This window comes from Sciurus vulgaris, assembly GCF_902686455.1.
Source record: "Sciurus vulgaris genome assembly, chromosome: 6".
Lineage (NCBI taxonomy): Eukaryota > Metazoa > Chordata > Mammalia > Rodentia > Sciuridae > Sciurus > Sciurus vulgaris.
The window spans coordinates 141,703,159-141,718,995 of NC_136466.1; the positions used below are offsets into that span (position 1 = coordinate 141,703,159).

The 15,837-nt window shown below is 33.9% G+C and overlaps 1 protein-coding gene across 1 annotated transcript in view; it reads right to left on the reverse strand.

Moving 5' to 3' along the window:
- SPEF2 (sperm flagellar 2) overlaps positions 1 to 15,837 on the reverse strand; it is a 182,335-nt gene that overhangs the window by 120,832 nt on the left and 45,666 nt on the right. Inside the window, exon 10 of the mRNA XM_079145179.1 lies at positions 8,011 to 8,179. Coding sequence (XP_079001305.1) covers positions 8,011 to 8,179 — 169 coding nt within the window. The remainder of the gene's footprint in view (positions 1 to 8,010; positions 8,180 to 15,837) is intronic.

The window sequence follows — 15,837 nt, forward strand, 5'->3', positions numbered from 1 at the left end:
CTCTAAGAATTCAACCCCTGGAACTAGATTTCCTGGTTGACCTTTGCCTGGGTCTGCCTTGGTTTCCTACCAAAGGGAATCAAATATTATATAAGTATGCCTATTACAATGGCACACACAGTGGCAATATTCCAATTACTGTGCTTGGGAAATTTGGCACTCAGAAAAAAGTCATACTCTACAGGGAAGTAGTCAAGTAAAAGTTCATTAGTTTTTAGTCTCTCTATTCTTTGTTGTCTCTTCCCAGGCTTTCTTTCCTCCACCAAAAAATTCTCCAAAATACGGAGAGAAATGGGAAGAACTTCCTGTATTTGTAATTCACATTTAAAAATTCATGATGATTACCAGAATTCTCAGGAGAAATAGAAAGGGTCATTATATATCTTACCTGACTCTGAGTCCCTCTTGTAACCTGACAGCCCCCACAGAGTTTCTTGAACATTATATAGGATCTGTTTGATAGCCAAGTTTCAATGAAAAAGACTGATACCACATGCACTGCTTTTGAAAAAGAGGCAAAGAGGAGAGGGTGATTAGCTGAGGTGCAACTGGATTCTGAATTCTCTCCCAGGAGCCAGTATGCAAGGGACTGTAATGGGGTCCAATTTCAAGTCTCAGAACAACCTTAAAAAATGTACTGATCCTGGAGTTGGGGTTGTGGCTCAGTAGTAGAGTGATTGCTTAGCACGTGTGAAGCACTGAGTTTGATCCTCAACACCAAAAATAAATAATAAAAAGTTATTATATAAAAATGAACTGATCCTCTTTGGCAGCCTTGTTCAGTCACTTGACTTCAGGTCAGCTCAGAGTATGGACAGCTACCTGGGCACATCTTCCTGCCAGATAGTTTGGTTTTCATATTCCAGAGGAACCAGGGGGTCAAAGTATTCATACCTCAGTGACATTGGTAGTGTGGGTGCACCTTTAAATAAAGGTTGTATCTATTGCCCAGAAAACTAAACATATTCCAAGGCAATGAGGTAAAGGGCTTAGTTAGCTCTATTTCACCTGCTATCTGGATCCTCCCTGATGAGAGGAGATTGTTCAGACTAGAAGAGAATTATGGGTAGGCAATACCTTTCCTATATCTATCTATCCCATGGTTGATTCTAGCTCAGGAAATCTAAAATACTGGTCTTGATTCAATAGTGGCTATTGTTTGCTTCTGTTACAACAGCAACCTTCTTCAATCTGCCATGATGTAATAGCATGGAAACAGCGATGTTCAATTTCAGTTAATTACAAAAGAAGATCCAGGACAAGGGTCTCCATAGTTCTTCTTGTTTTCGGAGGAAAATTTTAACTGAGCATGGTCAATTACCCCGCATGTGATGAAGATCACTGTAAAGGCCTACAGGCCTACAATTAAAGGAGTCTTGTATCTTGCTATGCAATGCAGTCACTCTACCTTGTAACTTTAGAAGTTCAGAAAGCTTGACACTTGTGAGGAGTGGCAGATTTCCTCTTCTAAAATTGTGAGCTACAATGTACTTATATATCAGGCAGCCAGAATCACTGGGCTGATTATGACCCAGATTACAAGACTAAGCCACTTTGAGAGATCATTGATCTTGAAAACTTAATATTTCAGTACAACTGAAATTTAGAGACAAATCTAATGCAAACAGTGAGTGGGTAAGGGCTTCTGCCTAGTACTCTGATTCCACATTTGTTCAAAGTGGGTCACTCAGGAGATCAGTGTAAGAGTGGATTCAATGCAAAGAAGCTGGCTCCTATAGTTGACAAAGTAGGTAAAGGACAAACCAGAAAATCAGTGGGAGAGATCCCAGGGAAACCTTGACCATCACTCTATCTTGCATAGTTCTAGATATGAGGGAGCCTGAAAGAGGGTTATTCTTCTTAATTTATGTGATCAAGAGCAAATAGAGAGCTCATTGTATTATTCATATCAGTCTTTTAGGACCCCTGTCTTGGACTCTCTCATTCCCTGTTCCATTCCACTTCTATTCAGGTGCCAATTCTTTGGCCTTGTGTACCATTTCCCATTTCTGGTCTAATTCTTTGAACTTGATATCTTCATTAAACTATTTCTAGTATGGTTCCCTAATGTACCTTGCTTATCTCCAATTCTAATCACTTGAAGCCAATACCTTTCCCTGATCCAAGCTCTCCTGTTTTCTCTACCCCACAAAAGTAAGTTCCCAGATCTCTACTAATCTACCCCATCCCTCTGAAATCCTTAGCCCATAACAGTTAGGGAATATCCTTGTTTCTTGGAAACCATGGGCCTAGGACAGCTATTGTGTCCTTTGACACTAATAATCTGATATTCTGTAAGTTAAAATCACTGTACTTAGTTACCATGGGCATATCGATGACTCTTCCAACAAGGTTTAGTCTAAAACGGCCATCAGATAGCCTTACCATTACTGAATTTGAGGAGTTGGAGGAAAAACTCCAAGCAAATAGATAAAATTGCATTTGTGAAATGCATAACCATAAAAACAAAACTGGAATGACAGTGGGAATATTGCCTTATGTGCTAAATTTCTTTCCCGGTTCTTTTCCATTTTGGAGACTGATCATGATTCTTATACCTTGGATATGTTTGTATTTTAGCAGGTGCTGAGATCTTTATGCAAAGGAGTGGTACTGTGAGCCATTCAGTACAATGGCAGGCAGAATTTTTATAGTAGAATGACCTCACAGAACATCTCAGCTCTTGTCATGTATGCTGCTACTTCTTCTCTGTACTCAAAAAGTCATGTTTTATTGCCTATCTGAAAATAAAATGTAAAACATTGTTTTCTTTCAGAAAACACTCCAGTGTTTTACAATGAAACTCTACATTTATGTTTAAAGTTAATAATTAAACTGGAATCATCAGAGTGTGATGATTTAGAAAATAAATGAGATAAATTTTCAGCAGTTACATATGATGTATACATAGGCAAAATAAATCTGATTTTATGCCAATTTCTGGTACAGTATTTTAAAGTTTTAAGTATGATAGCTTACTCTAACAGAGCATGGGTTCCTAAAAGCATGAGTTTAAAACTGAGCGATGCCAGTTCTTCAGGGATGGTATGTCTAGACACCGATAAAGTATGTTAGGAAAGTAAACTTCTTGAAGACTAATTTCTAAGTTATGCATTTACTTGAAACAATAAAAATCTGGAGTGAATTTTTCAATAGCAAATATGAACAACTATTTCCATTGGATAATTCAGAATGCACTACCCTTCTGTCTCCTGTTATAGGTTATTTAAGCCAGATAATATATTTTTAAGCTGAAAGTTCTATTTTAAATTTTTATGCAAGAATATTCATGACAAGTTCTTGAAGAGACAAAAATTCTAAAATTGGAGAATTTAGAATAACTTACAGTACATCCTTAAATCTGTACATGGTGTATGACTTTTATGTGACTAAAAGGAACAGAGTGTGTAAATATATATCAGAAATCTAAGGTAAGTTTCATTTCCAGAAAAACAGAAAATGCTCTACACAAAAATAAACTGCATTGCCAGACATTCACAAACTCCTCATTTAAGTTTACAATTTCCTGCAAAAGAAACACCAGATGCTTCAGGATGTGGGTAAGACAAGCATGTTCCTGTGGTAACCATTTCCCAAGCAAGAAAAGCAGTTAAAAAGACAAATCTTTGCTAAGCTAGCCCAATTGGTCTCCAAACTCATGAGAACAACAAGCACAGATAAGCTGTTGAAGAAATAACAGAAAAAAGTTCCATAATCAGCAAAATCTGCCAAGTAGTCATAAAAAGTCTCTCAACAAAGATAAGCTTAGGGCTGGATAGACTCAATGATGAAGTTTACCAAGCATCAAAGAGGAATTAACAATATTACTCAAACTGTTCTATAAAATAGAAAGGAAAAGAACCCTTTCAAACTCTCTGTCTAGTCAGTGTTACATTGATATCAAAACCTAATAAAGGCATGGCAAAAAAGAAAGCTATAAGCTAATATCCTTGATGAACAAAGGTGAAAAAATTGTCAATAAAATACTTGCAAATCAAATTTAACAACACTTTAAAAAGATCATATACAATCAAGTTGGTTCCATTCTGGAGATGAGCTGATGTTTCAACATAAACAAATCAATATACACAATACAAAGAATAAATAGAATCAAGGATAAAACACACATGGTCATCTCAACAGATGAAAAAGAAGCAATTAATAGGATTCAACAGCCCTTCATAATAAAAGTCCTGAATAAATTAGTTATGAAAGGATCGTACCTCAACATAATAATAATGTCTATATACAGCAAATCCTAACCAACATCATACTGAGTGAGGAAAAACTAAAAGTATTTTCTCTAAAATCAGGGATGAGATGAGAGTGTTCACTCTTGCTACTCTTATTCAATATAGTACTTGAAATTTTAGCCTATGCAATTAGGCAAGAGAAAGAAATAAAAGGGATACAAATAGGAAAGAAGGAGTCAAATTATCCTGTTTGAAGTTGATATACTTATGTACTTAGAAAACCCAAAGTCTCCACTGAAAGAGGTAGAACTGACACTTCAGAAAAGTAGTAGAATACAAAGTCAACATACAAAAATAATTAAATCTTATAGACACCAATAATAATCTTGCTGAGAAAATCAGAAAAACAATACAATTCATGATAGCCTCAAAAACAAACTAAAACCCCTCAAACATAGGAATAAGCTAAACTAAAGAGGTCAAAGAACTTTACAATTAAAATTATAAAACACTGATGAAGAAACATAAAGACACTGGAAGATAGAAAGACCTCCTATGTTCATGGATTGGGAGAATTAATGTTTTCTTTAAGAGGCTACACTACCAAAATCAACCTACAGATTCAATGCAATCTCAATCAATATACCAATATTATTTGTCGCAGAACTACAAAAAGGAAGTCCTAAAATGTACATGGAATCGCAAAAGAGCCCAAATAACCAAAGCAATCCTGAGCAAAAGAGCACAGCTGGAAGCATCACAATACCTTAGTTCAAAATCCAGAGCCACTGATAAAAAAAGAAAACAAAACCAGCATGGTATTAGCATAAAAACAAGCACATAGAACATAGGGCCCAGATATCACCATCTGATCCTCAACAAAGGTGCAAAAAACAGACATTGGACAAGGAAAAACCTCTTTGACAAATGGTTCTGGCAAAAATGAATATCCACATGTAGAAGACTGAAACTGAGACCTTAATTTAAGACCCCAAAATTTGAAACTAGTAGAGAAAAACACATGATAAACACTTCCAGATATAGACACAGGCAGCAATTTCCTAAACAGGACTCCAACAGCTCAGAAAGCAAAAGCAAGAAATGAAAAATGGTATTAGAAATTAAAAAGCTTCTGCACAGCAAGGGAAACAATCAACAGAGTGAAGAGACAACCTAGAGAATGGGAGGAAATCTTTCCTAGCTATTCTTCGGACAGGGGATTAATATCCAGAATATGTACAGAACTCAAATATGTAACATCAAAAGAACATGAAATCCAGTGGAAAAAAAAATGGACAAATTATCTCAACAGGTACTTCTCAAAAGAAGTACAAATGGCCAGTATATATGAAAAATGTTCAACATATTTATCCATCCAGGAAATGCAAATTAAAACTACCCTTGTCAGAATGGCTATTATTAAAAACAACAAAACAAAAAAATTTAAAAAATAACAAATGAGAAGATATGTAGGAATAGTAATCTTTACATAAACTTGATGAATGTAAACTAGTACAGCCAGCATGGAAAACAGTATGAAGGTTTTTAAAAAACTGAAATTAAATTAAAACTTACCATGTGATCCAGTTATACCACTTTTGGGTACATACCCAAAGGAAATGAAGTCAGTATTCAAAAGAGATACCTAAATACTTATCATTATTGTGGCACTGTTCACAATAACCAAGTTATAGACTCAGCCTAGGTGCCCATGATGGATGAATGTCTAAACAAAACAAGATACACACGTACACATACATACAATATTTCATTGTGTGTATGTGTAATATATATTATATATAATATTATATTATATAGTATATAATATTTATATATTTTATATATGTGTGTGTATATATATATATATATATACTAGTTAGCTATAAAGAAAAATAAAATCATGTCATTTACAGGAAATGGATAAAATTGGAGGTCATTATATTAAACAAAATAAACAAGACAGAGAAAGACAAGTATTGGATGTGTTCTCTAAAATTCTCATATGTGGAAACTAAAAAGAAAGTGACCTAAAGTAGAAGAGGAAGTAACTATTAAGGAAGGGAAATGGGACTCAGAACTCTGAGATGAATGGAAGGGATGGGATGGGGAGAGAATGTAGAAGGGAAGAGGATGTGATTCAAACACATCGTTTACATGGATGGAAATGTCACTGTGAAACCCATTAATTTGTACAATTATTGTTTAATATTTGTTATAAAAATTGCTTGGAAAAAATTATCAAATAAGTCTGCTCTAAATTGTCAATTACAAATGACTTTCATTTGCAATGGAAAGAAATGCCTTAACTTTTTGATGTTGTCAAAGCATTTTATTAGGTGGCTTTATAGTTTTGGTTGACACACTATAGTACATTCTACAACCATACAAAATAAAAACCTGTATATATTCTATTAGATTCAAGTAAAAATCTGAATAAATAAAATTATCTTTGTGCTGCAAATGTAGATTCACTCAATTTAAATATGGTGCATGTTTAGTTTTTGATCATCTCATATTTTTCTGTAACATTTTACCACAAGCTTGTCTTCTTCTAAAATCCACACATAGTGCTATTTTATTCTTTTCCCTGCTCATTGCCATTATTCATTAATGTCTATACAACAAACATCTATTGAGTATTTACTACTTATGATCAAAGAGTTGGGTCAAATCATCTTTCCTTGGCTGCTCTTTTCATATTGCACTTGTAACCCTTCTGGAACTGAAGCCAACATTTCTAATAATCAACGTCCTCATTCTTCATTCCATGACTGTACATACACCCAGAATTTCTTTTCAAGATTATCATTTTTACATCTTTACTTCCAAGGGTGAGAAGGAGCAGAGTTGGGGAAGAAATTAATGTGTATTACTAGCTTCCAACATGCAATCTACTGGTTAAGTGATCAACTATTAAACTTCAGAACCGCAGAATGAGATAGGTTTAGTATTAATCTCATTTCATAAGCTGGGATCTGCATCTCTTAGCACATAAGAGTCCAGTCCCCTAAGGTCTACAGTTAGTATTGGGGGTGCCAATAATGAACATCTGGCCTGCTTAATCCCTAAGGTTATTCTTCGTTTGTTTGTTTCTGACAGATCTTCTAAAAAACACAGTTGGCACTTTCATCTTCTTAAATATTTATCATTTCTTTGTGTTGGGAAACTTCAAACTTCTCTTGTATAGTTATTTATAAAATATATAACAAATCATTGTGAACTAAAGTCACATACTATATTGTACATATGTATTGAATTATCACACTGGACTCCATGAATATGGGCCCCTTTTAAAAAAAAATAATTTTACATGAAAAATGTATAGCAAGCACAGTTGGTATCCAATACTTTTTTCCAATTTAAAAAAAAATGTTGTTTGAATCTATGCTATCATAAAACCCTGACCTCTTCCTCTTCCATTGTGTCTGCAAAAGCTGCATATCATTGAGATAAATTACAAAAGAAAAAATTCCTTTTAACAATTGTTTTTTGGAGCACACATAGACAAAAGTTCATACAAAGAAAAATGCTAATGAATAAATAAAAACATTTTTTAAAGCTTGACATCTATCTTCCCAGACAATGTATCATACTTGAATTTTTTCAAACTGCTCTTTTAATATTATTGAGATCAACAGATAATGAATAGTTTAGGCATCTAAAAACTAGTTCCATGAACAGAAATTAACCTAAAGAAAATACAAACATAAAAAGTCTATTTTAATTAGTATGAATGAAATAAAATATCAAAAAATTAGAGTTAAGGAAAAATAATTTATTATGTTGAATTCTCTAATGGTTTCATACCATGATGTACCTTATATTCTTCATAATCATTTTTATCTAGCAAGTCCCTTTTCTCCAGTTCTACAAGTTGTCCTGCAGGATGCCTAGCAGGCAGATGCTTAGTAGAGATTTGCTCATATAGGGGCTTTCCATTGAAAAATAGTTCCTTCCAGTCATGCATCAACTTATATGGAATCAGACTGTTGCAAAAAAATAAAAAAGGAAAAGATGAATCAATGATTAGTCAAATATACAGTTTAAACCTTAGCCTTTTTTATTGTACTTATGTAGTTAACTCATTTTCATCAGAATTAAATAGTAATAACTACACAAAGCTGATTTCAAAGGCTACCACATGTGCAATGACAATAAGACCAACATATATTTTCTGTTACACATTATGTGCAAATATGTAAACCATTATCTTGAAGATGCCTTGAAAAGATTCAGTTTATTCATATTGCATAGAGGACACAGATACTAGAGCATTTAAACTACCCTGTAAGGTTGAATAGTCATTTGAAGTTAGAATTGAGAATTAGAGAACCCAAGTTTTCTAATTGTGCTCATTATTTTTAGATATATTTCTCTGTTATGGCAGGCAATAAGAAAGTCTGAAGACAGTGGTATTAAGTGGCACTCATTCATTCAGACCTATTACATTGCATACACTATACCAGCCATAAGGGATATTACAGCAAGTGGAACCCCAAGCCTTCAAGAGCAAATCCTGGGGCAAAAGTAATTGCACAAATAAACAGGTGGGGAAGAGAATTACACAACGGAAAATCATAACAGTAGATTGGACTGAACTTGTTCATTCAGGGAAGTCTCTGAAGAAATGACCACTGAGGCCTAAAGAATGTCTAGCAACCAGGACAGAGGGGCTAGAAAACTGTTCCAAGAGGAACAAATGTGCAAAAGAAAGAGCCTGATATGATTCTGATGGCGGGGGTGGGGGGGAAACAGTTCCCAGAGTTTGAAATTACAACTTAAGAAGTACTCTGTGATCCTGATGTGTGCTGTGACATGGGTGAACCTCGAAGACAGTGTGTTAAGTGAATGACAGGGACACGAAAGACTACAGAGCATATGATCCCACTTACACGAGGTACCTTGAACATATTCATTGACATAAAGTGGAACGGAAGCCCTCAGGGGCTGTGGGGGGTGGGAAGGAATTATTGACTGGGTACAGACTTGAGATTCCTTCCTGCTTCAAGGGCTGTGTGGTCAGGGGTTTTCAATGGCCATGAATCCTCATACTCAGGCACCTCTTCTCATTTCTTTCTACATACTTATCAGGGCTTCATGGCTTTAAAATTACCTGTGTTCCTCCTCACAACCTTGTAGTATTCTTTTTAGTTTTGATGATAATTGTTCCATGATGTTTGTAGAGGTTCTTGGGCTTCCCGATTGCAATCCATTAAATAGTTCATACATTTTGAAAAGAATTTTATAAGGATAAAAAAATTGCCCTCTCATTTTTACCATAAAATTCTTCTCACATATAATGATGTGAGGCTAGGAACAGATAAAACAGTAAAAGCAGGAATACTTTTAAAATTGCTACTCTAGTCTTAAAGAATGCTGTTTCCTGGTTCTTGCCCAAACTTCTCCTTTTCCTTGAGATTCTGACTTTATATCTCCTCACCTGATCCATTGAGGTTCCTGGGCAAGAAAATAAGCTGCTGCCACAATACAAGACCTTAATTTATACTACAGAGCGGGAGTAACAAAAACAGCATGGTAGTGGCACCAAAACAGACATGAAGATAAATAGAACACAATGAAGACATAGAGACAAATTCAGTTATCTCATACTAGACAAAGGCACCATAAACATACATTGGAGAAAAGATAGCCTCTTCAACAAATGGTGCTGGGAAAACTGAAAATTCATATGTAGCAGAAAGAAATTTAACCCCTACCTCTCACCCTGCACAAAACTCAACTGGATCAAGGAGCTAGGCATTAGACCAGAGACCCTTCATGTACTAGAAGAAAATGCAGGCTCCATCATGTCCAGTTAGGAGCTTACTTCCTTAACAAGACCCCCTAACGTACAAGAAGTAAAATCAAGAATTACTAAATGGGATTGAATCAAAGTAAAAAGTTTCTTCTCAGCAAAGGAAATAATCTAGAACATGTAGAAGAAGCTAGAGAATGGGAGAAAATCTTTGCCTCCTTCACCTCAGATAGAGCACCAGGATATACAAATAATTCAAAAAACTTAACACCAAAACAACAAATCAATCAATAAATGGGCAAAACCTGAACAGGCACTTCACAGAAGAAAAGCAAACGGTCAACAAATATATGAAAAAAATATTCAACATCTCTAACAATTAGAGAAATGTAAACTAAAACTGCACTGAGATTTCATCTCATCCCAATCCCAGTCAGAATGGCAATTATCAAGAAAACAAGCAACAATTAATGATGGTGAGGACTTAAGCAAAAAGGTACACATATACATTACTGGTGGGACTACAAATTGGTGCAACCACTGTGGAAAGCAGTATGGAGATTCCTTAGAAAACTTGGAATGGAACCACCATTTGACCCAGTTATCCCACTCTTCAGGATATATCCAAAGGACTTAAAATCAGCATATTATAGGGACATAGTCACATCAATTTTCATAGCAGCTCACTCACAATAGCTAAGCTTTGGAAGTAACCTAGATGCCTTCAACATATGCATGGATAAAGAAAATGTGGTATATATACACAATGGAATATTACTCAGCCATAAAGAAAAATGAGATTATGGCAATTGTTGGTAAATGAATGGATCTGGAGATGATCACGCTAAGTGAAATAAATGAATCCCCAAAAAACCAGAGGTCAAATATTCTCTCTGATATGTGGATGCTAACACATTATAAGAGGGGAAAGGGAAGAATAGGAGTTCAGTGGGTTAGACAAAGGGCAATGAAGGTAAAGGAGGGAAGATAGGAATAGGAATCACAGCAGAATAAATCATACAAAACTTTCCTATGTTCAAAATGAATACATCACCAGTGAAACTCTACATCATATACAATCACAAGAGTGGAATCCCATTATAAGTTATACTCCATATATGTATAATATGTTGATACACTCTAATGTCACATATATTCCTAAAAACAAAAAAATTAAAAAGAAGAAAATCAGCTGCTGTGACTTCTGGGCCATTAATTCCTTCCTTTTGTGTGAATTGAAATTCCTAAGATTTATGCATACATCTGAGCTAGCTATTCCACTTTCTCAAATGATTTGAATTCCATCAGCTTGCCTAATATCAACCTGTTCTGGTAAAGCCATTATCAACTCAAAATACAGCAAGAGAGGAAGAAATGTTATCATAGCAAAACAAGGGGTTCTTTTGGAGTAGCACTACTTTTATTTTTAAATTTCAGAATCTCCTTTGACTTTAAATACCTCAACCAAGCTATGTGTTCTGCTTTTGCCCAGTAGTCGCCGAGGTGCTTATGCTTACCTGTATATTGCTATTTAAACATTGATTTTTAAATTAAACTCTTTGAGATAATTGTAGATTACCAGAAGTTGTAAGAAATAATACAGAGAGATCATGTATCATTTACCTAGTGTTCCCCAATTGTGACGTTCTGTAAAACTGTAGTACAACATCACAATCAGGACTTGACACTGATGCAGTTAAGATACAGAACATTTTCCTCATCCCAGATTCCCTCCTGTTACCTTTCTATGGTTCTACTCACTTCCCTCTCACCCCACTCCTCTCACTCCTTAGTCTGGCATTGGCTAGTCTGGTTCTCAGTTTCTATAATTCTGTCACTTCAAGAATGCTATAGAAATGGAATCATAAAGTACATAAACTTTTGGGATTGTTTTTTTCACCTTGCATAATTATCTGGAGATTCATCCAGATTGGTAAGTATCAATAGTTTATTCATTTTATTGTTCAGTAATATTCCATATGGTATGGTTGTACCACAGTTTAACCATCTCCTATTTAAAAAAAAACATTCGAATAATTACTAGTTATAATCTATTAAATAAGACTTTTTATAAACATTTATTTATAGATCTGTGTGTGTAAGCTAAATTTTCTGGGAAAAATGCCCAGACATGTCCTATGGAAGTCAAACATTCAGTTTTTCTAAAGGTTCGTTCTAGAAGGGCTGTATCATTTTACATCATCACCAGCAATGAATGACATCCTTTGCCAGAATCTGACGTTATTAGTCCTTCATTTTAGCCATTATGATAGATCTGTCATGATATCTCTCTGTGGCTTCAACTCGAAATTTTCTAATGGCTAATGATGGTGAATTTGTTTTTCAAGCATATATTTGTCACCTGAATATCCTTTTCAGGTTTTTAATGGTTTGGGCCCATTTTCTAATTGAATTTTTTTTTTAAATTGAGAATACTTTATATATATATCTCCTGTTAAATATGTTGTTTGCAAGCATTCTCTCTGACTTTGTATATCTTTTTGTTTTTTCAAAGCAAAAGGTTTTAACCTTGTAGACATCCAATTTGTCATATTTTCCTTTTATGGATCAAGCTTTTGGTGTCAAGTCTAAGAACTTTTCATCTAGTCAAAGAACCCTCTATTTAAAAACTATTTTAAAAATACTTTTATAGTTTAGTGTTTTACATTTAAGTCCAGGATCCATTTTAAGTTAATTTTTAGACAATATGTGAGAAAACTGTTTTAGCTATGCTAGTTACTTTAATTTTTATAAAAATGTTAGAAGTGGCTTATATATGTGTGTGTGTGTGTGTGTGTGTGTATAGCTACAAAATTCTTTCATATATAAAATAATACTATATATAACTATATATGTGTGTATGTATATATATATATATATATATATATACACATATATATATATAAAAGTTGTAGGTGGACACAATACCTTTATTTTATTTTTCTGTGGTACTTAGGATCAAACCCAGGGCCTCACATGTGCTAGGCCAGTGTGCTACTATTGAGCCACAACCCCAGCCCCTCTATATAAAGTCTTGCTGGGCTTTTGATAGGAAATGATAAAACACTTATATCAATTTGGGGAGAATTGACATCTTTATTGAGTCTCTCAGTTCATGAATACATTCTGTCTCTATGTATAGTATTTAGATATTTGCTTTTTTGTTGTTATTGTCAGTTTTGTATAGTTCCCTGCATACAAGTCCGTACATGCTTTGTACAGTTAAAGCTCTCAATTATTTTAAAAAATTTTCTCAACATATAATCATACATATTTATGAGGTATGGTATGATATTTTAACACATAAGTGATGTGTCCTGATCAAATCAACGTAATTAGTATTTTCCATCTTATCGTTTTATGCTTGGAGCCTTTAGCTGTCCACATGTTCATGGCTAGTGTCCATAAATATTTATCTTGTATCCTGCAACCTTGCTGAGCTCACTTATGAATTGTTCTAGGGGTTTTATTGTAGATTCCTTGGCATTTTCTAAATTGATAATCATGCCATTTGCAAATAGGGGCAAATTTTATTTCTTCTTTTCTGATCTGCATGCTTTTTCTTGTCTTATGACCTGGGTAGAGCTTCTAGGGCTATGTTGAGGGAGAGTGGAGGGAATAAACATCTCCTCCTCATTCCCTATTTTAGTCTTCCCTCATTAAATATACTATGGGTGTGCTTAGTCAAACTCAGAAGTCTCTTCCTCTATATCTCTTTTTCTGAGAGATTTCATTATTGTTAGTGAGAGTTAGATTTTGTCAAATACTTTTTCTGCATTGATTCATATGATTGTATGATTTATTTCTTCTATGCCTGTTAATGTGTGGGTCACAATGATTTATTTTGAATGCTGAACCAACATTGTGCTCCTGGAGTGCACCCCACTTGGTCTTGGTATATAATTCTTCTTATATGTTATCAAATTCTATTTTCTAATTTTTCATTAATGATTTTGCATCTGTATTCATAATGAATATTGATCTCTAGTTTTCTTTTTTGCTACTGTTTTTTGGTCTGGATTTGCCATCACAGTTATATTGGATTCATAAAATAAAGTGAGGAAGTATTTCCTCCTTTCTGTTTTCTGGAAGCTATTATATAGAATTGGTGTTAATTCTTTAGATGCTTGGGAGAATTTGCCAGTGATACCATATGGTCCTGAAGATTTCCTTTTGGAGAGTTTTTAAATTATAAGTATAAATTTCTTAAAAGCTATATAAGTCTATTCAAATTATGTGTTTTATATAGGTAATTTGTTGTATTTTGTGTTTTTTGAGGAATCGAACCTTTCTTCTACGTTAACAAATGTGTGTGTTCAGTCATTCATAGAATTTTCCCATTCTCCTTTTGGTGCCTAAGGGGTCTAAAGTGATATCCTCTGATTTATTCCTGATATTAATAACTTGTGGTAACTCTCTTTTTTCCTTTGGTATTCTTGTTAAAGTTTAGACAATTTTAAAATATTTTAAAATAATTGGCTGTTTATGTTAAATTATCTATTGTTTTTAATCTCTTTTTTTAAATTTCTGCTCTTTATTAGTTCCTTTCTTCCATCTTGCTTTGATTTTTGTTTTTCTCTTCTTATTCTAGTCTCTTAAGGTGGAGGCTTAGATGTTTTATTTGAAACTTTCCTCCTTTTTAAAGTACACATTATATGCTCTAAATTTCTGCCAGCACTGTTTTTTTTTCTTTTTGTTATTTTCACACAAAACTTAATAAGTTGCCATCAAAAGTATTTTTAAATTTCCATTGTGACTTTTCCTTAATCCAAGGAATATTTAGAAGTGTGCCGAGTTTCCCAGTGTTTGGAGTTTTTCCTCTTATCTTTATGTTATTGTTTTCTGTTTCGATTCCACTGTTGTCAGAGAACACTCTTTGATTTGTATTCTTCTAAGTTTTTTGGGATTTGTTCTATGACCTAGGACATATATGATTTATCTTGGTATAGGTTCTGTGGGCATTTGAAAAGTATGCATTCTCTGATGTTGCTGTGTAAAGTAATCAACAATAATGTCATTTAGACTTGATTGGTTGGTGGTGCTGATTTCTTCTATATCTTTACTGATTTTTTTCTAGTTTTCTCCCAATTATTGAAATCTCCAACAACGATTGTGGATCTTCCATTTATCTTTTAGTTCTACCAGGTTTTGCTTCATGTATTCTGCAGTTCTGTTGTTTGATGAATACACAATTAAAATCACTGTCTTCTTTGTGCATTGACCCTTTTATACCATATGATGGTATTTTTGGCCTTACAGTCTACTTTATTTGATATTAATATAGTCATTAATTCTTTTGACTAGTGTTTGCATGATGTACATTTTTTCCATTCTTCTACCCTTGATCTGCCTCTATCATTATTTCTAAAATGAGTTTCTCATGGACAGCATACAAACTGACCATATTTTTTTAATCCACTTCTCCAAACTCTGTCTTTTAATTGGTGTATTTAGAGATGGAGGGATTAATTTAGGGCATAGGTCTATCAATCTATTTTTTTGTTCTTTGGGAGGCTTTTTGTTTTGCTTTTTGTTTTTGTTTCCTTTTCTTACCTTCTCATGGGTTAGATGACTATTTCTTAGAATACCATTTTGATGTAACAATTGTGTTTTTGAGTGTATCTCTTTGCACAGACATTTTTACTACTAGGGTTAGGCATTACATGCACATAATTTATAACATCCATTACCTCATCATTTTATCAGTTTAAGTACAGAATTCTTACCTCCCTTTAGGTACCTTTACTTTCATCCATTTATAATTCTTAAATATTTCTTGAATGTACATTTTGAATTATACCAGACAGGGTTATATTTTTTCTTCAACTGCTTACCTGATTTCTCAAGAGGAAAGGAAGATTCTATTGCATTTACTTCTATTTTTCCTTG